The 27,216-nt window shown below is 34.9% G+C and overlaps 1 protein-coding gene across 2 annotated transcripts in view; it reads right to left on the bottom strand.

The window, feature by feature from the left end:
- SRFBP1 (serum response factor binding protein 1) overlaps positions 1-27,216 on the bottom strand; it is an 81,704-nt gene that overhangs the window by 27,242 nt on the left and 27,246 nt on the right. For both annotated transcript variants that reach the window (XM_067731528.1, XM_067731529.1), the window contains exons 4-9: positions 17,941-18,012; positions 8,345-8,426; positions 6,635-7,346; positions 5,340-5,377; positions 510-2,193; positions 136-313 (exon numbers count right to left, since the gene is read on the bottom strand). In XM_067731528.1, coding sequence (XP_067587629.1) covers positions 2,009-2,193; positions 5,340-5,377; positions 6,635-7,346; positions 8,345-8,426; positions 17,941-18,012 — 1,089 coding nt within the window. In that variant the 3' untranslated portion in view covers positions 136-313; positions 510-2,008. The remainder of the gene's footprint in view (positions 1-135; positions 314-509; positions 2,194-5,339; positions 5,378-6,634; positions 7,347-8,344; positions 8,427-17,940; positions 18,013-27,216) is intronic.

The following is a 27,216-nucleotide window of genomic DNA, read 5'->3' as shown; positions in this document are numbered from 1 at the left end:
TGTGTAGTAAAGGACCTGGCCTTGCCCAAAGAGAGAAAGTGCCTTTGGCTTCAGCTTCGTGGATACACTCTATGTCATACCTGATAGAAGTGTCTTTGTTTAGGACAGGAGCTGGCTGCACTAAAAAAGACCTACCATGTAATTTAGGATGGGGACTTCAGTATTCTTAATCCATCTGCAACAATCACGCTGGCAGTCAACTGATCACGTCTTCATATCGAAGCCACAATAAAAATTCAGGACACTAAAGCTCAAGTGAGTTTCTCTGATTGCCAATACTCTGTGCATATTGATGCCACGATGGTAATGCAACCTGAGGACAATAGAAACTTTGCTTTTAGAACCCTCACAGACTTTGCCCTAAGCATCCTCTTCCTTTGGCTGGTTATAATCTGTACCCTTTCCCTGTAATAAACTATAACTGGGAATATAATAGGTTTCAGTGAGTTCTGCAAGCAAATTTTTGAACCTGAGTGTATTTGGCGAACCCTCCCCTGCAATCTCCAAACCTGCAGCAGGTGTCAGAAGTTGAGAGTGGTCTTGTATGGGTTCTTTCTTCTAACTTTGTAGGCAAACCGTAATTCCTTGAAGTTGGGGTTAGATGTCTTGGGCTGACAGACAGTGCTCTCAACCTCACAGTTTGGATAAATCTGGGTAGGGATAGAGACATTATTTTTTAACTTTTCCTGTAGTAATTCTTTATAATTAAAATTTCAATTGAAATTAATTTCAATTTGACATAATTGGAATTATGTAAAAATAAAAATTTAAAAAAGGAGAAAAAAACAAATTTTGCATTTAATACAGCAAAAATAATTTTCTTTCTCTATGATCTCTTGAATTCTATTGCTCTAGTTATCTAAATTCTTAAGCTCTTGAAAAAGATAAAAATGACTTTCCAGAGCTTCTGAATTCCTGTTAACCAGAAGGTTTTTTTCTGTCATTAACAGCACTAATGCATAGAAAACAGAATTTAGTTAGTGTTACTTAGTTAACCAAGAATCTTAATTTCTCAGAGCAGCAAAAAGTGAAATATTTGAAGGGATTTTTAAAATCCTGTTTTCCTTTTAAATAACAGTACTATGAAGTATAAAACAGTCCCTTCTTCAGTGAGTTATCTCATAACCTCTGCTCAGCTATCAATACAAATCCTCCTTCAATCACATCTCCTTCAGAATTTGTTCTTACAAATTCCAATCTATGATTCCTCAAAAACTGTTTCTATAAGAACACATGGGAGAGAGCAAGCAAGGGAACCTGTTGTTGGTTCTCACTGCCCCCTGCTGCTGCAGGGACCCCAATAAAGCCCTGCCTGAAAAAAAAATAAGAACACATGGTCAAGATATTACACATTCTTGATTTGACAGAAATTTTATATGCAGTAAAATACAAAATGCATTTTTGGTTGTGTTGCTACATTTAAACATGAATGTTGTTCAACTAAGTGAAGCATAATTCAGAAATCCAAAATTTTCCTGGGAACCTGTTTTAAAACAGTTAAAAACTAAAAAATTACAAATAATTAAAACTATAACGAAAGTTAATATTTACTTATATAACTTATTATCTGTATACCCATAATAAAAGTTACCACCTTAGTTTTGCTAAGAGCAATTTTCAGCAAAAACCATCTATTTTAGATAGCTACAATTTCCTCATATTTTTCCATTATTATTTTAAAAGTAAAGAAACAGAGCTAAACTAGTGAAATATACTTCATGATTAGCACAAATGAGAAAATCTGGGACAGCCAATATCTCAATATTCTTTTATAGAGGGAATAGTCTTGACATATTTAAAATTAATTTAAGTATGCACTTTATTTGTGGAAGCTTAAACATAACTTGAACACACTTAAAAAAAAAAAGACAAAACCAAACTCATTTCTATAACCCATTCAAAGAGACTTATTCAAATACATATTTAAATAATGGGCTGGTTAAAAAAAAAAGGTTAAAAAAAGAAAAACAAATTTTCGATAGAGAAGTTCACAAAAAAATAGTACTAATCAATCCTCAAAGGTAATTTTTTTCCCCTGAAACACAGCAATTTTGGATTGCTGTTCTTTTCGCCTCCGGCTTGCTTCCCATGAAGGATGAAGAGGCAGCTGTGATTTCTGTTTTGTATTTTCAGGTCCTCTTCGTGCACTCTTATTAAACTGATTATTGATCTGAGGTTCAATTTGCTGAAAATCTGGAGGAGAAAGCAAAATTAATGAAAACTAAGTCTGTACATAAATAGCATAGAAAACAAATACATTTTATCTTCTCAAATCAGTGTTTAAGGAAGAAATTTAGTTTTACTTAAATGGAATACCTCAGTCCAGACAACATATAAGGCAAAAAAATTTAAAAAGGAAGGACATTTTGTATTTTTAAAGGAATATGATTCATTATCATATGACACCTGTGTGTGGAGCAATGTAGCCAGAAAATTCACATGTTTTAACTAAAATATTGAATCCAACAGTGTTGATGCGTGAGCTTTTTAAAGGGCTGTTAACTGATTCCACTCCCTTGTTATTGAACAAAGAGTTATGATTGCAAGGTAAACTGCCGTATCTGCTCAAATTTAAGACTAAGTTCTTTTTTAACCATAAAGTTATCCACCAGATATGAGGGTGGCAACTTGTATTCTAGTCCTTACAACCTCTTTTATTATGAGAAACTTCAATTATATTATTTTGAACAAAGTACTGGGAGACTTGCTAGCCTGAAAAGACTGAATCAATGCATATTTATAGAATCAGAAAGAAAAAGAGAGGCAAAAAATTTAATACAGATTTATTAATCAGTCCTAGGGGTGTATAATTTCTCCACTGCAAGTTAGCCATCATTGTCAGAAGCCTTTTAAAGATCTTAAAAAAGCAAATGTCATAATGTTATACAAGCAAGTGTACAGTTGGGATAACATTTCCAAAACATCACTGCACACAGATTCAAAATGTCCCATACTTGTACAAATCACATGTGCTCTAGAAATCTATAATACTCAAAAGAATGCCTCTAGTGATAAAGAGTGATGAATTTAAATGTTAAATGAAACTGTTTCATGTAAACTAACATTTGAATAAGGCACTATTTATAAACTGATATATATTTTACATAATTATGTAAAGCATATTTGCATGAGCAAACAAATGAATAAATTAAGTATTATAAATTTATAAACTAAAAACAAAAACATGTTTTACTTGGGTTTCCTCATCGGGAAAATGTGGGAGTGTCTTAAATTTCTAGTTATTCTGTATTTGTGAATATAAGGCCATGTATTTGTCAAACCTAGTATTTTAATACAGCCATTAAAATAACATAAAAATTTGGCATGGGCTTTGCAGTTCAGTGGAGGGTAGTAAGGAAACGGATACCTGAGGCTGAAAAGTGAGCATCCTATGTATATGTTAAGGAAAAGATAAAACTGTTGCCAGTGAAAACTTGGGAAGTAGGCTACATGCCTATGGAATTGCAGCACAAGGGTAAGTGGCTGGAAAGAATAAAAAGATTAGTGTACCGATGGCTCTTTGGCGAAGTATTACACAAAAAAAGAGAAAAGTTCAGGAAAGAACCGGCCAGCTCACAAGCAGAATCAAAAGGGAAGAGAGGGTTCAGATATCTGGGACCTTAAGGTTTAGAAAAGCCTTTGGACTCCTAACAGTAAGAGATAACACTGAGAAAGATTTTAAGCAGTAAAGGTCCAAAGAGATTTAGCTCTGGAGCAGAGATAAGAGTAAAGGTATGGCCATCTCAACCAAACCTGAGAATCTGAATGCAACAGACACTGAATGATTGGGACAGTGATTGGCGGAGGGAGGGGGTGGGGAACGACCCACTAACATAAATAAGGCAAGTTTGAAAAATAGCTCTAGGAAAGAATTTTTGGTGTGGTGGCTAGCTCATTGATGGACTGACTGGAAATAAAGAGGTCAGAAATCCAGGAAGTTTTGGAGGGAATTTTTATTGTGAAAGAAATCACAAACCTAGGCTGGAAAAAACCTGACTGTTAAGACTTTAAACCATCTTCACGATCATATATTTTTACTAATCACTTGGGGCAACTCCCAAGAAGATCATACTAACTGTCTACTTCAGCTGTGGCCACGGAACAAAGACCCTCCCAAGAACACAGTCAGAGACCATGGAGAACAGTAGATAAGAAAATTCCTCATAGATTCTTCACAATCTTTGCTCAGGTAGTAGACATGTTGCACACCTCCCATGTTTCCCTAAACTGAGAGTTTTTATTGTGGTTACCTTGTTCCTGCTCTGCCACTAAATATCCGGTCTGAGTTGTGGGCAGGCAGTCTGTCTTTTTAGTGCACAGGTCACCAAATTTTGAGCAGTCACATCATGAGATCTGATGGAAAGCACTGCATCATTACTCAGGGATTCTAGGCTTTCAATTGGATACAATGACTGGATGGGACTTTGGGTTGGCTTTCTCAGGAAGGAAGCACATAGTGTGCTCTGTGTGTTGAGAAATTACCAGAGAAAATTACCAGTGAAATTACCATCTGATGATCAAAAGGATGGTCAGCAGCAGACAGTTATGTGTTCAAGAAATTCCACTTTCTTTTTCCACCTAGCCGCATAGTTAGACTGCATTTCTTAGCTCCCTTTTGCCTAGGATGGGGTCATGTAACTAAATTCTGGCTAATGAAATGTGAGCAGAACTGATCCTTAACACTTTCAGGCCTGGCCCATGAAAACTTCTTACAAAATTCTCCATGTACTCTATTCCCTTTTGTTGGTCAAATGGAGAATACCTGGGAACAGGAGTAGAAAGGAGGCAAAAGATGGAAGGAGCCTGATCCTTGAATGACTATGTGAAACACAGCCCCTGTGCTGATTCATAGTAGACTGTAATGTAAGAAATAAATTTTTATTATTTTAAATCAGTTTGAGAGTTTGGGATTATGTAGAGAAGTCAGACCACCCAAATATATTAAATTGATTTGTTACAAATTAATCTGAAAATCTGGTTTCACTCTTAACCCTGGAAGTAACATACTTATTACTGAATGTTTAATGGCATGGCGTTGACTAAGATGGAACTTACATAGCAATTTACTTAAAGAATATGTTGATTAGTTCAAGATAAATTAAATAGACCCAATATTTCCTGATAACTTTTATCTAACATATTTCCTATTGGCAGGACATAGAGGGTAAAAAAAAAAATTTAAATTTAAAAATTATTCTGATAATTATAAGATGCTCTATTTCCATTTCTGTGGGTACATAATTGATTCAGGCCACTAAGCAACCAGAATTTTTCATCTTTCCTCTTTGGCAAAGCATTGCTCAACTGCATATGGAAGTCAGGCAGTCATTAATACATACCTGGGGTTTTGCTTCTTGGAGCCTGTTCTCTGTAATTTCTAAAAGAAGAAAAACACCATTAGGACATTTAAAAGATAAACAAATCCTCTGACTTTAAGAAGATAACATAATAAAAATGTTGATAAAACTCATTAAATAAAACTATCATACTCCTTTACCCCCCCAGAAATGAATAAAAAAATTATGAAAACCCCATGTTTTAGCTGCATCAAAGGTTTGTTAGACCCCAATATTACTATAGAAAAATGTAGGAATTTTCCTCTCACGACCTGTATAGGGATTTCTGGCCATAAAATATCCTGTCTTGGTTACCTTGTACCTTTGAGAACTATCTAGACAAAGAATTTCAAAAACCTTACAGGGGGAATGAGTCACATATAACAATCACATATAACTAAGATTAACATTTTTTTGGGAGAGGGAAGGGATAGTGGTGCTTAATTTTCAAGTGAGGGAAAAACTGTAGCTTTTTTAGGCACAGTTGGGAGATATATGAAATAATGTAATAATTTTCAAGGCTCCAAAGATGGTTTGTGTGTCTTTTCCATACTCTGACTTTTTTGGAAAATTTCAACATCACATTTTTCTATTCTACTAAAAATTATGCCTGACCTATAAATTACAGAAAAAGTTTACTGAAGAAAATAGCTATTCATGATTTTTATTCTATAATGTGAAGATATCCCCTACCAGATTAGAATTACAAATGAAATTAAACTTATTGATTTATAACAAAACAGCTGTGAAAAGTAGTGATTAACAGAAGGGATAAGGATGACAGCATCACCAAATATAAAGCAGTCTGGAGAAACTCAGTGTTAGGGCAAGCAGCCTTATCTACTGAAACAGAAAAACATAAAACAATTGAGTTTTACAATAATGCCCTGGGTCAACAAGAGAAAAAAAAGAAAAAACACATTCTTTTCAGAAAGTTCTGTTTAAAAAGTGAGATATGTAAGAAATTTTCAAAAGTTTTCACCAAAAGCTAACTCAAAGTTTCAAAACTTTGATAATCAAAGGAATAAACTTAAATTAGCTAGACAATTAAATTAGACAAATTTATCTATATTGTCTCATTTTCTGATGAGGTTGGAAAAATGTAGCATTATCGTATGTGTATTTGTATATATTATCCAATATAAAGTTGGAGAGGGCCAAGTCTAAACACAGGATGTATTGTACAAACTAGAATTATGTATGTGAGATAGTATCTCAATGTTAGGATGTGTGGTTATTTCATATCTTTCGAAAAATTAAGAACTAATAATTCTTTCAGGATGAAAAAATACCCTTACCTTCCAGAGCTTTTAGATCCAGATAAAGAATGGAAAAACACTGATTCAAACTTCCTTGCTTCTGTACGTGGCTTGTTTTTATCACTTCTCATATCCTGATGGGTTTCAAGTATATCTTCTTCAGGCAACAATTTTTTGGGGGGGTTTTGTTCCTTAACTGAAAAATGACAACTACTTTCCTTCTTCCGTGTCCGTTTGACTTTCCCAATGAAGAAGTCATCACCACTATCACTATCCTCAGACACGGAAGACTGTTGGTAAAACCTTTCTTCTGTGCTATCATCAAAATATTCCTTCTCTTCTTCATGTAATTCTTCTCCATCACTGTTAACACCAAGTGAGCTACTGGACTCTTTCTCTTTTTTGGTTTGACTAAATGTTTTCATTTTGGGGTCAGTAGGTGTCTTCTGGGGTTCAGAGGGTACTGCAGAATCTTTTTCAGAACGCTTTGATAGAGAATTTGGAATGTCCACTGTTTTGGGTCCATGCTCCATCTTGGCTATTTTTTCTTTTGAATTATTTATTGGTTTCTTTGCCAATATTTTGGCTTCTTTCTCTTCTTGCTCACTGATAATAGTTCCTTCATGCTGTAACTTACTGGCATCGTCATTTGAACACATAGTGTCCTTGGAATGATTTTCTTCTGAAGCATTCTTTGATGACTTAACTTCAACAACATTTTGTCTTGCATCTTTAAAGGCTTTGACAGCAGCTGCAAGAGAAACAGGATATGACTTGTTTCAGCATTGAAACAAATAATACAAAACGTTACTGTTTTAGTACAGTATTACAAAACGTTACTGTTTTAGTACAGTATTTCTTAAATTATTTGGAAATACTTAAGAGAATGATTGGAATTTACATTACATATATATGATGGGTATGAATTTACAAAAAAATCTATTGACTTTTACAAAACCAAACATATACAAAATGCTCAGAGGTATCCATTTTATATATCTAAAATTAAAAGAAAATTTATTCCTTCATGTATGGATGTTAAGAAGAACAGTAAAAACTTCACTAAATACAAATAAAAAGACTAAAATGACAACTTTAATTTCTGTAATAATAATAATGTATTAATACAATTGTAAATACCATAAATTGTGCTTTCAGACATAAAAATAAGTATCTTCTAATCTGTGACAGAAACATTTAATTCTTTTAATACATTTTTTTTCATGGTACGCGGGCCTCTCACTGTTGTGGCCTCTCCCGTTGAGGAGCACAGGCTCCAGACGCGCAGGTTCAGCGGCCATGGCCCACGGGCCCGGCCGCTCCGCGGCATGTGGGATCCTCCCGGACCGGGGCACGAACCCGTGTCCCCTGCTTCGGCAGGTGGACTCTCAACCACTGCGCCACCAGGGAAGCCCCTTTCAATATATTTTAAAATGTACATACATAAATAGAAATTATGTGACAACATCATAAGTAATAATATGAATTATACCAATATTTAGAAAATCAACTGTATTCAATATTATCATGAATATATATTTTAGGAATTTAGAAAAAATAAAAAATTTTTTCAGACAGCAGATAACTTCCATATTTTCAGGTAGCTTCCCACATTTGGAAATATTTGAAAGAGACATTTATAATATAAAAGATCCTCAAAAGGAGAAAAGCACCCTAAAAGTAAATAAATGAATGGCTGTTTATTCAAATCATGTACCATAAACGGCTTAAAAGTCATTTAATTCATACCTTTTAGCACATCTATTTTTTTCTTCAGAAGAGGGTGCACTGCTAGTCTGGCAACTGCTCTTTCAGTTGCAGTAGAATCAGGCTGCAAATTGAAATAACAAGCACATGCGAATAAAAACTATGTCACACTACTAAGAAGTGAATAAAATGCAATCCATTGTAATTTTTAAAAGTTAAGAGTTAGGGAACAGGAATCTGTTAATATTCTACTTAGACAACTCACCTGTAATCCATGCTAAAGATAACACAGTGACAAAAATACTACTGTTCTTAACAGTTAAAATTATCATGTAATCAATGAATAAATATTCTTTGGGTACTTAATATCTTCCCAGAATTGTGGTAGGCATCGTGTGTGATATTAAAAAAAAAAGTAATATAGCTCCTGTATTCAAAGAGTTTAAAAGATCTAGTTAAGAAGACTAAAATAATACGAAAGAATCAAGTAACATATCAGTACTAAGCTGGGTGATATAATCCATGACTACTATAATGCTTGAAGTTCCATTTACTAGAGACCTAAAAATTATCAAATGCTATATATTTTTATTTGGAATGACTAGTACATTACTGTATTCTCACAACCTTCCACCAGTGCCTGGCTTATAGCCAACACTTTATAGATGTTTGATGATGACTGAATGGGACTATATACATATATATATATATATATATACATATACATATATATATACACATACATACATTAGTATTTATACATTTAGAAAATTCATAATTCAGACTAACTGCTTTAAATATCACCTGTAGGCTGAAAACTTCCAAATTTCTACCTCAAGCTCTAACTTGAGTTCCAGACTCACATATCCAACCACCTACTTGACATGTTAAAAGAGAATGCTGTGACTTTCTTCTTAAACCTACTTCTGCTATAGTCTTTCCCATCTTATTGTAGGTAATTTTAATTTTTCTGGTTGCTCAGGCCTAAAACTCAAATGATTCTTCCATTACATTTCTCCTTTCTTCACAGCTCACAATAAATCCTTCAGCAAATCCTGTGGTTTCATCTGCAAAATCTATCCAGAACCAGTCACTTACACCATTTCTACTTACTACCTTTGACCAAATCACCAATACCTCTCACCTGGACCAATGTAATAAGCTCACACCTGGTCATTCTCCATTGCCTCTTGTTCTCTCACAGTCAATTTCCATATAGCAGTCACAGCAAGCTTTTAAACAAAACCAGATCATGCTATTTCCCTATCTGTTCTTTTTAAAGCTTTACTGCCTTCTGATGCTTAGGCTCTTCCTTTGCAAGCTCTTCTCTACTTGGAATACTCTACTCCCAAATACACACGGGCTGATCATCTCATTGTATTCAGGTCTCTGCTCAAATGTTATCTGAACTAAAACACTTTCCATCACTATTTACTTCACATCACTCAACACAGCACGCCAGTGCAGATATTTTCATATCTGAGGCAGGGACTTATGTCTTCCACATTCCTGTAGACCTAGTGCCTAGGACAATAACTGATAATAGTTGGCATTCAATAAATATTCCATGAAGCAAGTAAAAATTTCACTAGTGTGTGAAAGTAGAGTTATCAGCTTTAAACATCTTTACCCTTCATTGTTAACAGCCCAATAAGGCCTTTTCCTTCCCAGTAATAAACACTTATGAGTACCTAAGTAAAAGCAAGATGATAACAGTTTGAAATCTATTGTTTGGAGAACTTATCTAGGTAGAGTCCCTCAGAGAACAACTCCTTTAAATTACACCTGGTGCAAATCCTGTGCCAGGATGACTTGCTGCCTAATTACCTTCTGTCCTGGGTCACATGGTATCCTCCCCGAATTTTATATCCAACCAGAAACTGAGAATGTGATCCTACTTGGAAACAAGGTCACTGCAGATATAATTAATTAATTAATTATTTGCTAGCTGTATTTAATTAATTCATATCTGTTCTTGATGGTCTGTTACTGACTTGCAAATCTGAGTAGCTCATGATTTGGGGAGTAGAAAAAATATTCTAATGGGGAATAAACAGTGCAAATGGAAAAACTGTTAATGACATACACATTAGTAATATGCTTTATAAATACTCAGGGTTTAAATTTTCATTCTTTAAGACGAATAAAAGATGTTATACATGTACATGCATACCTTGTTTTGTTGTGCTTTGTTTTATTGCACTTCACAGATATTATGTTTTTTTTACAAAATGAACGTTTGTAGCAACCCTGTGTCTATCAAGTCTATTGGCACCATTCTTCCAATAGCATTTGCTCACTTTGTGTCTCTGTATCACATTTTGGTAATTCCTGCAATATTTCAACTTTTTCATTATTATTATATTTGTTATGGCAATCTGTGACCACTGATCTTTGATGTTACTACTGTAATTGTTTGGGATGCCAAAAACCATGCTAATATAAGAAAACAAACAACTGATGTTCTGACTGCTCCACTGAACACTGAGATGTTCCCCTGTCTCTCTCTCTCTTTGGGCCTTCCTATTCCCTGAGACGAAACAATATTGAAATTAGGCCAGTTAATAACCTTACAATGGCCTGTAAGTATTCATGTGAATGGAAGAGTCACATGTCTCTAACTTTAAATCAAAAGCTAGAAAGGACTAAGCTTAGTGGGGAAGGTATGCTGAAAGCCAAGACAGGCTGAATGCTAGGCCTTTTACCCCAGACAGTTAGCCAAGATGTAAATGCAAAGGAAAAGTTCTTGAAGGAAACTAAAAGGGCTACTCCAGTGAACACACAAATGATTAGAAAGCAAAACAGCCTCACTGCTGATAACACAGAAAGCTTTGGTGGTCTAGATAGAAGATTAAACCAAGCCACAACATTTCCTTAAACCAAAACCTAATCCAGAGCAGGACCCTAACTCTCTTCAGCTCTTTGAAGGCTGAAAGAGGTGAGGAAGCTGCAGAAGGAAAGCTAGCAGAGTTTGGTTCATGAGGTTTAAGGACAGAAGCTGTCTCCACAACATCAAAGTGCAAGGTAAAGAAGCAAGTGCTGATGTAGAAGCTGTAGCATATTATCCAGAAGATTTGGCTAAGATAAACAATGCAGGTGGCCACACTAAACAACAGATTTTCAACGTAGAAACAGCCTTTTTCGGAAGAAGATGCCTTTTATAGCTAGCAAGGAGAAGTTAATGCCTGTTTTCAAAGGACAGGTTGACAACTCTTGTTAGAAGCCAACGCAGCTGGTGACGGAAGCTAAAACCAGTGTTCATTTACCACTCCGAAAATCCTAGGGCCCTTGAGAATTATGCTAAATCTACTCTGCCCAGGCTCTCTAAATGGAACAGTAAAGTCTGGAGACAGCCCATCTGTTTATTACAGGGCTTAATGAATTGAATATTTTAAGCTCATTGTTGAGACTTACTGCTCAGAGAAAAAGATTCCTTTCAAAATATTACTGCTCATTGACAATGCACCTGGTCATCAGGGCTCTGATGGAGGGGTATGACGAGATTCATGTTGTTCTCATGCCTCCTATCACAACACACATTCTGCAGCCCCATGGATCGAAGAGTCGTTTCACCTTTCAAGTCTTCTTTAAGAAATACACTTCATAAGGCTATAGTTGCCATAGCTAGCGATTCCTCCTATGGAACTAGGCAAAGTAAGTTGAAAACCTTCTGGAAAGGATTCACCATTCTACATGCCATTAAAAACATTCATGATTCATGGGAAAAGGTCAAAATAGCAGCAGTAACAGGAGTTTGGAAGAAGTTGATTCTAACCCTCATGAATGACTTTGAGAGGTTCAAGACTTCAGTGAAGGAAGTAACTGCAGATGTGGTGAAACCACCAAGAGAACTAGAATTGGAAGTGAAGATGTGACTGAATTGTTGCAATCTCATGATAAAAGTTGAATATATGGGGATTGCTTCTTATGGATGAGCAAAGAAAGTGGTTCCTGAGATGGAATCTACTCCTGGTGCAGATGCTGTGAAGACTGCTGAAATGACCACAAAGGACTTAGAATATTATATAAACTTAGTTGATAAAACAGCAGCAGTGTTTGAGAGGACTGACACCAATTTTGAAAGAAGTTCTATTGTGGGTAAAATGCTATCAAACAGCACTGCCTGCTACAGAGAAATTGTTTCTGAAAGGAAGAGGCAATCGATGCAGCACACTTCACTGTTGTCTTATTTTAAGAAATCACCACAGCCACCCAAACTTCAGCAACCACCACCCTGATCAGTCAGCAGCCATCAACTTCAAGGCAAAACCCTCCAGCAGCAAAAAGAATACAACTTGCTGAAGACTCATGATGGTTAGCACTTCTTGGCAATGAAGTATTTTTAAATTAAGGTACGTATATTTTTTTAGACATAATGCTATTGCACACTTAATAGTCTACAGTACAGTGTAAACATAACTTTTATATGCACTGAGAAACCAAAAATTTGTCACTTGCTTTATTGCGGTTATTTGATTTACTGAGGTGGTCTGAAATTGAGCCCCCGTTATCTCTGAGGTATGCCTGTAGTTCTTAAAATGTTTGATTTGGAAAAAGTTTTAGTTAAAAATACCGAATTTTATAAATTACAGCAATCATTTAAATAAATGTTTAAATTTCTCTAATAAAAATTTGTCAAATTTAACACTTTAAACCTTTCTTTAATTTTATTCTTAAGAAAGCAATTAGAAATCATTCATTTAATTTTTTAAGTTCAAATTTTAACAAGAGGTTAGAGGTAAAGGGAATATAGACCAAAGATTTTATCTAACAATTAGACTAACAGTATTGACTTGATTTCAAGACCACTTAGCCAGTTAGGAACAAGCTAGAATTCAAAGTCAGGTTTCTGAATTCAGTCTAGTATTCTCAACAAGTTTTCTTCTAAACTATTCAAGATAACTTTCCCTCATTTTGTGACCCAACTCCAAGCCTCCCTCAAATCTTTTTGTAAAGAAATTAAATATAAACATAAGAAAAGAGGCTTGTTAATCAAGAGGGCTCAGGTTTTTACCGTTGGCAGTGTTTTGGGTCTCTGCTGCAATGCGAGATGTCTACATTTTGCTTAAGTCACTGAGCTTAAGTGTAGGAACTCACAAGAGTCAGTACAACAGTCCCTATCATGAGGGACTTCAAATTCTTTATCCTTGGGCTTCCCTGGTGGCACAGTGGTTGAGAGTCTGCCTGCCGATGCAGGGGACATGGGTTCGTGCCCCGGTCCAGGAAGATCCCACATGCCACGGAGCGGCTGGGCCCGTGAGCCATGGCCGCTGAGCCTGCACGTCCGGAGCCTGTGCTCCGCAACGGGAGAGGCCACAGCAATGAGAGGCCAGCGTAAAAAAATTCTTTATCCTTCCTTACTTCTTTCCTGTCCATCTTCCTTCCTCACTTAGTTTCTCCCTCTTTATATTTACAGATATTTATATTTACATAAATATGCATTATGTGAAGGCACAGTCTTACACATAAGGACACAAACACCATCTTTTGAGGTTCATGATCTTGCACTAATTTAAAAGGTTACAACAAATGCACAAATAACTAACCCAAGGTAGAATGTGATAAACTTCACAGGAGAGACTGAAAATGTGGAGGTTTATAAAAGAATTCAAATACAGCCATACTTCTTAAATTTAAATAAAATTATTTTGAAGCTTAAAAGGCTAAGTAATCGCTATTAACAAATAGTTTTTACACATGCATGAAACAATCTTCACAATACTGGGGGATATGAAGGAAACCACAGCTTTCATTACTTGAAGTTGACACAGTGCTTGCCTTGGAAAATTCTCAGGAAACTGTGGTTTTCATACACCTCCAGTTTCTTCCATTTCAAATAAATTAAATTAAAAAAGGAAAACACCTCACTTTTTAATGGACACATTTTATTTTGGCATATGGGTATTTACTGTGAACACAAAGTATTTGGTGTTCAATTTTGAAAAGAATTTTGAGAATGTACATGTAAATATAAATAAGGGTCTAAAAATGAAAAAGCTCTCTTACACACCATGTTCATTCCTTTGAAATGTTGCCTTAAAACAAACTGACGCTAAATGAACTAGTACAGGTAGAATGCTAGTAAGATACTTTTATCATTAACTGGACTTAAATTCAATTCCAGGTTTTACCTAATGATATAAACCAACACATTCATATTTGTATTTATTAAAAACATTTAGAGATATAATAAGAAACAGTCTATTCAGCTGGATCAGAAGAACTGTGGCAAACAAAGCAAAATATGGCTTAGAGTCCACATTTACAAGAGAATGGGAGACTTTTCTGTATTCAATGAACTCTTAAAATCCCTACAACACCATGATTTCCAAAATGCAGTCTTACACATATGGAACTTATTCCATCCTTTTGTCCTAAACTTTCATTTTGTAGGCAGAGACCTGGGTTTAGAACTTGGATCTGACATTTCCTACTGACTACCTATGACCATCGGTATATTTTACCTTTCTGGGCCCGTTGTCTCATCTGTTAAATGAGATTATCATCATCTTCCCTGAGAAAGCTAACGTGTATAAAGCATCTAACAAGTCAGGCAACTGGTAGATGTTAACAAATATTAATTTGCTTCCTCTCATCCTGTAGCTGTTTAATATAACTGTGTTCTATTTCCTTCCTTTTTTCCATAGTGCTTAGCTGATTGCTCTGCATATAACAGATGTTTTGAATTGAGAAGCCCTTGAAATTCTGGCAATAATTGTCTGGAAATGTCACAGTTCTAGTCCCCAAACTCTCTAGCTTTAAAACTCTCGTACAAATATTAACTGGCTACTTAATCTTTCTAACCCCTTTCTAAATTTGGAAAATGAAGACACTACTAGTATTACTACACACACATGTACACACATGCATGTGCACACATGAATGTTTTCCATATGAGATCATTGTTGTAAGATCAATTGAGGTAATAATGTATATGGAAGAACTGTGCAAGCTCTAAGAAGTTACACAAATTAGTTTGTTCTGCTCTATTCTGATGGTCAGACAGCTTCAAATGTACAGAGCTCTATATAATAGCCTTATTTCCTCTTTGGTCATCTTTCACTAACCACCCTTCCTATGGCAAACTAATCAGTCTTCTCTCCATGACACTGCTACTTGCCTCATTTTTATTCCAGAGGTTTAATTTATTAACATATTTTGATACAGAACATGAATCCAATCAAAGAATACCACAAATGACATAAAACAGTAGCAAAGTAGTTGAAATCAAATAGCTTGGGAGGAATCTGAAATCATTTTAAGCAAGGCAATTTCCCTTGGCTCTAAATCCTCAAGGGTTCCATCAAGAACTCTGATGAAACAGAACTGTTTTCCTTTTCTCCCTCTCCACCTCCCTTTCCTTCCTTCTGTTTGGAGGAAGATACCAAAAGGGCAGAAATGCAATCAGGTTTTGCTTGACAATATTTCAGTTAGATCCTAAACTTTCTATGTGAATATTATAAATCTCATGACTACAAATATAGTAATATGCAAATGAATTTACTATTACAAAATAAAAATGGATAAGCGAATATAGACACATTTCCCCATTTTTAGGATGACATTTTACACAATGGAAGGTTTAACAAAGGGTTGTAAATGAAAGAAGATACCCTAAAAAAACCTGATGCTACAAATATTACACACACATCAACTAATAGTAACCTTCCAAAGTGAAAAAAATCTGACTGAAAAGTTAAAAAAAAAAAAAAAGACAAAGGATATTCTATTTTGGATATTTGAAGTAAAAAATAAATAATATTGTCAAGTTTTAGTGTTGAAATTTAAATGGAAATATAGTATTAGCCAACTAAAAATAAATTGCTTTTTATTCTCATCACAAATTAAATATTATTGAAATACTTTTAGAATGCAGCAACCAGAAAATTCAAAAAATTTTTTCTGGTAAAAACCTTAAATTATTATTTTTTTAAACTCTCAAGAGAAAACAAATATGTTCTACCATATTTTTATACAACTACCACTATTGTATTTAACATCATTATTTTGTCAGAAATATAGACAGACCAAGACACAAGTTAAAAACTATACCAGAACTAAAATTTTTTCCTCTCTATGAATGAATGCTATAAAATAAGAATATTTACTGTAAAATCATGTTAGTATAAAATAAGGAAGCTGTTTGTAAAATTATGCTCATGACTTTGGTGTTGCCTTCCTGACAAGGACTGTGACAACAAATCTTCCCTCCCCTGAAACATACAAAAACTTTCATGTTCTGGCCTTCTTACAATAAAATGCTTTAAAATCTAACATGGCTAAAATCAGTGAATTGCAGAGAGGTGAGTGCTAGTGTACATAAATGTAGAATCAGAGTATTTTTTCCCTTAAGGCTGGAATAGGAAAATTGACATTTACAGTTGGAGATTCCAACACACGTCTCTTAGTCAACAATAAAACAAGTAGGTAGAAAGTCAGTAAAGATGTAAATCACCTGAACAACACCATCAATCAGTTGGACCTAAATAACATTTATAGGACACTGATCCCAAAATAATAATATTGTTTTCAGGTGCACATGAAATATTCACCAAGATAAGCCATACTCTAGACAAATAATAAAGTTAAAAGAATAAAAATCATAAAGAGTATGCATATGGATCATAAAGAAAACTAATGAAAAGATACCTGGAAACCCCCAATTGTTCAGAAATTAAACAACGTACTTCTAATTAAACCATAGGTTAAAGGTGAAATTTCAAGGGAAATTTAAAACATTTTAAACTCAAAGAAAATAAAATATATCATATTTATAAGATGTAGCTAAAGCAGTGCTTAGAGGGATATTTATAGCATTAAATGCTTATATTAGGAAAAAAGAAAGGTCTAAATCAGTAATTTAAGCTTCCACGTTAAGAAACTAGAGAAAGAGCAAAGTAAGCACAAATTCAAGAGGAAGAAATAATACAGATTAGAGCAAATGTGAATAAAAGTGAAAAAAGAAATGTAATAGAGTTATAAAAATTAATTAATCCAAAAATCTGTTCTCTGGTGGAACTGTCACATAGCCTTTAGCAAAGTGGGTAGAAATAAAAAAGAGGAAATACTAAGGATGAAGCAAGTGACGCAAATGCAAGGAGCAGAAGATCTGGGTAAAAGTCCTAACTGTGCACCCTAAGAGTGGCATACCCTTAATTAGCTCACTTTATTCTTTCTGAGCTTCAGTTTCCTTACTTACAAAAAGGGGGTAAAAATAATTTTCATAGGGTAAATGCAGGGATTAAATAAAATATTCATAAAAACTATTTAGAAAGAATAAAAATAAAGAGTCTTTATTCTAATTTGTAAGATTAACAGACTAACTGCTATCTAACACACAAATGCCACATTAACTTCAACATACCTTTAAGGTCCTTGAGGGTGTGGTATCACAGCAAAGCAAAATTCATAAATTACCATAAAAATAATTTTTGGTGGCAGTAGTAGAGCTCAAATGGGGAAAAATCATTGTACACTAATAGTAACTGGCAGGTGACTGATTGACTGATTGATTGATTTTTTAGTAACTGGCTTTTGGTAAGTTTTCTCTTCAAGGAAAAAAGTGAAAGGAAAAAAGTAGGTCAACAATACAAATAAGGAACTTTTCCTAAAAGAAATACAACCCCTGGCAGAAGTACCTTTTTGCAGATTTTTTCAAAGTTGATATCATCACCAAGAGCAGATTTAGTTACTACATCAGGTTTCAACTCCTGTAAAAGAATAAAACAAACTAATTTTAGTTATGAGCCTTATTTTAAACTGTCATTATTATATGAGAAATTCCTTCCCATGTTGTGCTTTTAAGAAATCCATTATTTAAAGAAACTACTACTTATTTTAATGACATTTCAGGACATTGGCAATTCTATCAATTTAAAAAGAAATGTAGAGATTTACAGAGAAACACTTATATATATATATATATATATTTTTCGGTACGCGGGCCTCTCAGCGTTGTGGCCTCTCCCGGTGCGGAGCAGAGGCTCCAGACGCGCAGGCTCAGCGGCCATGGCTCACGGGCCCAGCTGCTCCACGGCAAATCTGGGCTTCCCTGGTGGCGCGGTGGTTGAGAGTCCGCCTGCCGATGCAGGGGACACGGGTTCGTGTCCCGGTCCGGGAAGATCCCACATGCCGTGGAGTGGCTGGGCCCGTGAGCCATGGCCGCTGAGCCTGCACGTCCGGAGCCTCTGCTCCATACCGGGAGAGGCCACAACACTGAGAGGCCCGTGTACCGAAAAAAAAAAAAAAAAAAAATCTAACCCACAAAACACTTTTCTATTATGGAAGGAATTAATCCACATTTATTTTAGAAAGTTAAAAAACACAGAAAAACAGAAAGAAAAATAAGTAAAATTACCAGTAATGTTTACATGGTTATAATTTTATTATACACCCTTCTACAAGCTTCTTTAAAAGAATTTAAGTTTGATATGCATTCCACTAAGGGAATGAAGGATGACTTTAGATCATATGAAAATGCAATTTTTCTACATTAATAGTTATCAAGTTATTCTAATACGCATAAAAAATGAACTTTTTTTATTATTGTCTAGAAGAAAGCTAAATAGAAAAATCAGTTGATTTTAAAACAACACTGAGTGACAGTAAGGTGGATATGTGATGTGACAAAACTGCAAACATTAAATGAAAATGATATTTAAATTATACTTTAAACAAAAACAGGACCATAGTATTTTGTAAACTAGCTTTATTTAATAACAGGGCAAATGTCTATTTTTGGTTTTTTTGCTCTTATTTATTTAATCAAATTCTTATTACTGGACATTAATACATTTTCTGAGTTTTGATCTTTTTATAAATAAGAATGTGATGACTATCCTTGTACATACTGGTTTGTGTAACTCCTTCTGAAAAATTACCACAGATTCTATATTAAAGAGCTATATTGGAGTTTTGGAAGAAGAGTAGAATGGGAAAAAAATATCAAATATTGATAATGATGATCCAATGTCAAAAAGATCAGAAAGCACTGTTTCTGAGAGTAAAAACTCAATTTCATTTTGTGTACACTAATATAAATGTGAAAAATGTGTACGTAAAACAAATCCATATAAAAAGTACATAAATGATGGACTCATTTTAAAATTGTATATGTGTGTATATATAAAAAAATTCATTATGTGACATATTTTGGCTGAAAATGTCTTTAAGTTTGATGAGCTAATTTAGGAGATGGCCTCCCTTAAGCAGTTTCAAGTTAATAAAGCTATTTAAATTATAGTTAAAAATCCAGATTTTAAGACTTGCCCCACGTTTGTCAATGACTGGCTATAAGCACCTTTCTTTACTCTGTAAGACAAAAATCAGCCTAAAGAGTGAATTGGTTAAATTTTATTGCTAAAATGAACTTAAGTAAGTGCAGATGGTAATGATACTACCTAAATCTCAACCCACCCACATATTCCCTCCAAAACAATAAATTCAACAAGGAGTACAAATAAAACCAAACATGAACCGTGCCCTCAGCATTATTAGTAGATAAATACCTATAAGCAGAGAAACTAACACCAAATTCAACAGCTCTCACTGCTGCTATAAGCTTATGAATTTACAGAGCCAGAGAATGAAAGACTAAGACACTAGGAGGAAAAGAAGAGAGTGGAGTGAAGGACATGCATTAATGACAGACAAAAAGCTCCACAAGAAAGCAAAAAGTACTACAAAAGGTCAAAGTGTTGAACACAAGTCTCAGACTTGGTAATTCACAGCACTACAGAGAAGGGCGGGCTTGAAAGTGAGTGATTTTGAAGGCGACAGCCTCAAGAAGCACTGCTTTGAGGAGAATTAGATAAATAGGGGTCGTGCACTTCCCTTTAGGGATAACAGTGTAGGTAAAGGAAAGAAAGAGAAATTAAGGACCCTACAGAGACAAAAGAAAATACATGTAAACCAAGTCCTCCTTCTCTTTATCCGCTAAAAAAATGTCACTTTGCCATACTGACATAAGGTGGGCCCTGTATAAGAAACGTCTACAGTTCAGAAAAGAAAAAAAAGTCAAATTCATATAAAATTAATTTAAGAAAAAAAAGAAAACGTAAATCAAAATATTTTATCTGATTCTCTCCTAAAAACTAAACATCAAAAAGACAACTGTAACATAACCCTGCAAACTTCATTAGGGAGCCTCAAACAAGTAGTTGGGGCCTATAACAAAAAAACTTGCAAAATGAGAAATTAAAACACTGTAGAAGAGAAACAGGTAAAACACAGAAGTGCATCAACAGTTGATAAAGCTTAGGAAATAAAATGCAAGAAAAGAAAACCTATCTCAGAAAGAGAGAACAGATTTAAAGAAAAATTCAATAAGGAACACTGAAGAAAGGCAAGAAAACATTGAAGAAAGACAAGAAAATGAAAAAAAGATAAAGAAAAAGGACAGAAAGAAAATGGCAAAGGATAATCCCACATACATGTAATTGGAGTCTCTGAAGGAGAAAAACAATAGACAAAAGCCAGTACTTAAAACTATAGTCCTAAAACAACTTTCTGGAAAAAAACAACCAAAGAATTTAACAAAAGGGTTTACTATGTACCTAGCTTAAAGAGACCTGGAACAATCAATAATGAAACCCTATTCTGGTAAAACTATTAGACTTTAAAGACAAAGGAAAAAAATCTTCAGCGCTCGTGGCCAAAAAGATCAATTTAGTTATAAGGGTGAAAAAACTGAGCTGGTGTCAGATATCAAGAACAAAATAAAAATAAGTATGGAGCAGCATTTTCAGTATAAGCAAGTGTAAGCCAAGAATTTTACAGTCAAATAGCTCTAAAGAATCAGGTCTAGAAAATTAGTTTTGAACTTGCAAAAATTCAGGAAATACAGTACACGTGTTTGTCCAGAGGAATCTTCTAGAGGAGGAGTTCAGCCAGCAAGAGATAATTTTGGTAAAAGAACTGATGGTGAGTATGTATCTGCAGAGCTAGAATTAAAAGAAATGTGGGGGCACAGGAGAAAGAATAACACATAAACTTTGTCCTCATGCTCAGAGCCTGTGAATAAGTTACCTTACATGGCCAAAGAGACTTTATTATGTATTTAAGTTAAGGATCCTAAAATGGGGATCCTGGATTACCCAGAGTGGGCCTAACGTAACCACAAGGCTCCTCCTAAGAGGGAAGCAGAAGGGTATGAGTTAGAGAAAGAGGAGAAAAAGGGAGAGATACTGAGGTACTGAGAACTAAAGATGCTGTGCTGTTGGCCTTGAAGACGGAGGAAGGGGCCATGAGTCAACGAACACAGGTGACCTCTAAAACCTGAAAGAGTCTCCACAAGGGATACAATTCTGTCGACATCTTGGTTTAAAACTTCTGACTCCCAGAACTGTAAGATAATAAATCTGTGTTGTTTTTAGCTGCCAAATTTGTGTTAACTTGTTACAACAGCACTAGAAAACTAATATACATACGTTTTATCTCCCACCAATCTTCATATTATAAAATAATTCATTACACCATATTATTTGAACAAGCACCATATACCATAAATAATGCCCAGAATTAGATACTTACCTTAAAACCATAAAAGTAAAATCTAGATGCATTTGGATGGCTTAAACTTTCCTTATCACCCCACTCATACTACAGTATTTTGGGTCAATTCATTTTTACCTTAATTTTAAATATAAAAATATGTGTCATTAAAAGGGAATGCTATCTCCTATGACATAGTTCATATAAAATTTTTAAATGGTGCTTAAATAACAAAACTGTATGGACAGGAATGCTGTGCCATAACTAGAACTTTGGTTCAGAACTATCCTAATTAGACACTGAGGAATTTAATAAATCAAGCAGTTTATCAGACAATGCAAAAATTGCAATAAAATATATATTATGAAGTTATTCTTCCCTCCCTACACTTTTATTCAGAAGAGATCAGGAACTGCCTTTCAGAATAAGACTCTTTGATGTGTTATTCCAAATGGATAGACAGCACCTCAAATGTTAGTATTCCCTTCAGCATGTAAGACGAAATTTAACCCACAGCCTTTCTCAATCCTTCTAAGAGTCTGCTATGCAGTCTACTTGACAAGTTCATGGTAAACTGCCAGGACTTTCAAATCATCTCTTAATTGCTCCAAATTCTAAATTTATATACATTCTGACTCAGAATATCTAATACACATTTAAAGGAAGAAGTCTTAAACAACTATTCTCATTATTCTTGGATTGGACTTAGTAGTTCTCATGATAGGTTATAATTTAGCCACAAAATTTCATTTACTCATATTTTAAGAATAAATTACCCTTCAAACTGATTATGAAAGCCGGTTGCTACAGCAAAATTCACTAGGGTCTAATAGATCAGTAATATAAACTGCAGGGGATAGTGGGAATTTATTTTTTTTTAAAGATCTGAAGTAATTCACAGTTTTCAAAGAATGCCTTGGATGATGGATGTTTTACTGGATTTGCGGCTGTGGTACCTTACCTGACAATACATCTACTCTCTTCGTTATAAATGAATGGCTTCCCACAAGAGTTTGAAAAGCACGTAAGATTGCAAGCTTTGTGGATAAAACTCCAAAAAGCCCTCATTTAGGTAAAACGTAGAGAACCCTAAAAGACAAATGGTATTTAGAGGCTTGGACATGAAAGAGTTGCAACAATGCCAGGTTTCTGGCTAACTACTCAGAAGAGGAAGTAGTTGGAACCAGCTTGTTGGGAACACTTCTGCTTAAGCTAGCTTGAACATGGTTAGGTAGTAAGCCATCTGGTCAAAAGGTCTGAGGAACTACATAAAACAGTCAGAGAATAATTTATGCTTATACTAAGCTTAATCTTTCACTTTCTTTATGGGAAAATGGAATGAAGAGCCCAGAGTGTAAGTTCTTCAAGGGTGAGAATGGTCTCTTATCCACCTTTGACTATTTGATCCTAGTATAATGATATCAATACATCTGTTCAACAGAAATGGACCAGAGTGAAAAAATTTTAAATGCCTATTTCTTAGTGAGAGGTCAGTAAAGTCTCTTACCAATAGACAAGTCAAATTCAGAATTTCCAAAGAATTTTTAGTTGCCAATGTGGGTTTTTTCTTTAGAAAAGCAAAGATGAAGAGATAAAATACTAGAAAAAATAGCTAGGACTACTAGAGTGTTGCAAAACAGAAGACTTACTGCTCAAAAGTATTCTACATTACCATAATTTTTATTCATAGTGGGAGACGGCCAAATACTACTTAAGAACTCACTGAAACGTAGATATTATATTGTGAATGGCTGGGAAACTGCATTAGCTAACAAGCCAGGCAGGTGCCATAAAAGACAAGACTGCTCTTTCTGAGAAAAGATTTCATTACGAACTGGAAAACTAAGATCCATTTCTAGACCCAGCAAAAGACATTTTTACACAGCAGCTCTGTTCCTATTCCAAAGACATTAAACATACTCAATGCAGAAAGGTAGACTTAAACATGGTTAAGAAAATACCAATAAAAATGTGAAAGAAAAGATACCAGTTCAGTGATTATATGATAATTTTACACTATGCCATTCCTAGTATATAGGGTTAACACAGGAACACTTGGCTTTCTTTTATACGAAACTAATTCCAGTGCCTTTTTTCAGATAAAATATTTCTGTTAAATTTTAGCGTTTTCTGTACTTTAAATTGAATTTAACCATTTCAAATAATTCTGCAATTTCAAATGCAGAATAAGATGCATTATTCCATATGGTAATTTGCAAATTTTATACCAAAGTCATACGTTATGGACTTTGGAAAAAAATACCTACCTAGATTTCAACTTAAAAAAGAAAATTTTAAACACTTTTAGAGTTTGACAGAAAGTAAAATGACAAAAGTAAAAACACAAAACCATTCTCAATTAGAAAACCATGGATCAAGAAAAAACAATGGGAAAATGAAGATACCTGAGTTATGTAACAAATGCTAAATATGGAATACTGCACTAAACAACTTTAAAATGAGTGTAAGAGAGACACATTAAACTGGACAAGTAAAACTTGAGCTACTTTACAAAAATGCTGCAAAGATTTTTCATAAAAATAGATGTTTAAATTTATCATCAAAGGGGAATTAAAAATAACTAATTTGCCACCAATCAAATGCTAATGCTAACAAATGCTCTGAAACTGAGCTTAAGTAGTTTTTTTCCCTTAGATTTCCTTAAAATAACTCAAGTCTGAAAATCTTCATCTTCCCACTTGCAAGCTTATCCATCAGTGAGGCAGGGCTCCGTGTTGACTTGCATAAGACATACATTCTTTTATTTTAGACATTCAATCCAGCTTTATTTCTAGCATCAGTATAACTCGTTTCTTTTATTTAAGGTTTCAAATTTATAACTATCCAATCCATCTCAAAGATGAAATAAAGCATTAACTTCTTTACAATATATACGCTATGAGTTACTAATCCATTCATAAAGATCAGAATTATAGGGGACTTCAGCTCTCACATAATTCTATACCTGTGTAGGAAAGGGTTAACTCAGCAGGCCTGGGCTGCTCAAACTCTGCACAGTCCTGAAAAGGCCTATCTTCAGCACTGGCCTTTGGCCAGGAAATAAGTTCTGAGCCCTTGGGCCACAGGCTTACCAAGTTGATGAGGCAGTTTACCCTAACAATGTGATTTATGGTGATCATGTCTCTACTCTGGGGAGCTGGAGTCTAAGTAGTTATGGTGAGTCACGCAGGTGATTCATGGCTATGTGACTGGCTCCCGAAAAAAACCCTGACACCAAAGCTCAACTGAGCTTCCCTGGTAGGCAACACTCTGCAAGTATTGTCACACATCACTGCTAGGAGTGTGTCCATGCGACTATACTGGGAGAGGGCATCTACAAGCTTATGCTTGATTTCTCCTGGACTTCCCCCCATGTGCCTTTTCCTTTTGCCGATTTTAATCTGTATTCTTGAACAGAAATAAACTGTTGCTCTGAGTATAAAAGTTTTTTTTTTTCCTTGAGCCCTGTGAATCCTTCTAGTTAATCACTTAACCTTGGGGACCCTCAACCACTCAACTTTAAAGAAGAGAAAATGATAACCTAATAAAGTTTAAGAGACTCATTCAAGGTATTACAATAGGGCTCAAACTAGAATCCCCACAGTTTGCTTTTTGCCATAACCTGCTGTCAGTGGTGATAAAGTAGAAATTCCTTCTTCTTCACGTTAAACTAACATTGCTCAAGTTTCCTGCATTAAAGATAGCCATTCACTAATAACCAGATCCATCAGAATATATCTCAGTTCCTTTATTTCACACTGTGCCAGATGCTATTGCTTTGCTTATATTCAAGAGCAAATTTAATTGAAATTAGTTAATCCCAATTTTGAATATTTGGCTGTCTCCTTCTCTCCAAAGGCTTTCGTTTGAACAAATGAATATACTGACTCATAACTATATAACCAGTGTAATGTTGTCTCTGGCTGAGTGGGGAAAGTATGTTTGCAACCAAACTATTCTATATCAGGCAGTGGGGAGGGACACTGGGTAAAGACAAAAAGTAACTTGGAGGCACTAATCAAGCTGACATTAATTCCAACTGGCTCTAAGATTGGGCTTTTAACGCAGTAAAATATAAAACACGTTTGTAGTTTCCAAAATGTGATTAAAATTGGAACATGATATTTAGATTATGAGGGGTTAATCCCAATACCAGGGAATTACAAGGTGCCAAGAAAAGTCTGGATTCTTGGAGGTTTTTCTTGTCTATTTGGAAATGAGGCAAGAAATGCACTTCTCTGAAATAAAGAAACTGAAATAACTCGTGAGAGACCTATTGACATCCAAATTCATGCTTTTCCACAGATGGGAATCTCATTATGGTTACCCTTCAGTGACAACAAAAACCTTATTTCCTAAATATTGTTCTACTGTCTCCTAAATACAGTACCAGATGTAACTTCAATAAGGTTATACTCTGTCATCATATTGCCAAGGGATTTTTCCAAATAAAATATCTTTGTCTTCCTCCTTCACCTATTCCTGTGTTATCTATGGTAATTAATGGCATCTCCAGCCTCTGCTACTCAGGTTAGACAGCTCAGAGTCATCTGACACTGTGGGCCTCTTCGGCATGCTTCTGTTATGCTCCCATCCCCCTTTCCACTTTCTCTGCTGTAGTGTCTGTTGAATTTAGTTCCCTCCTTTGGATTACCGTTATCCTACCCACAGGCTCAGAACTTCATTATCGATTGTGTGGATTATAATAGCATAACTGGGTTTCCTGCTTCCAGAACCAGTTAACTCCAAGGCCCATTTTGTCACTGTCTTGAATACAGAATGAAGCCAAAGAACTTAAGTCTGGTCTTTCATTACCTGGTCTCAATGCCTCTTTCTAATATTACATATTACACTTTTTCTAGGAGTCTCATATGCCATTCATTCAGTTTTACACAGAATTCCCTGAATAAATTTCCTATTCTCCCACCTCAGTATCTTTGGTTGGCCATCTGCTTTTAAAAATTTTATCGTGAAATGCCTTTCTCTAACTGGTCACCTACCTTTCTCACTCCCTTTCTCCCCAATCAAGATCTATTCAATTCTTGGTTTCTGAATGTCACTAAAATGAAACAAGGCTTCTTAGAGAAATGGCTGATTATGGATCTGAGGCAGAAAAAGTATAATCCCTGCAAAATTTTGCTATGCCAGAAAAGGAAGAACTAATTGAGTTCTCTCAAAAAGTCATAAAAGCTGGCTTAGAAAGGATACTACTGGTCAAATTTGGGTGTCCAACAGAGTAATGACAGCAAATTATAACCACACTGACCATATCATTTGTTGTTCAAACCAGGACCCATTTGAGAGTGAAATGAGGCTCTTTTAAAAATAATGCTGGGACAAGTGATGATTACCAGAACACCAAGGAAATCTAGTCATATGGTCACCCTAATTATAACACTTGACAATTCTTGCTACCTCCAGAT

The sequence above is a fragment of the Pseudorca crassidens genome, chromosome 3 (genome assembly GCF_039906515.1).
Source record: "Pseudorca crassidens isolate mPseCra1 chromosome 3, mPseCra1.hap1, whole genome shotgun sequence".
Taxonomy (NCBI): Eukaryota; Metazoa; Chordata; class Mammalia; order Artiodactyla; family Delphinidae; genus Pseudorca; species Pseudorca crassidens.
The sequence above is the reverse complement of the archived record's forward strand: the minus strand, read 5'-3'. Positions and strand labels throughout refer to the sequence as shown.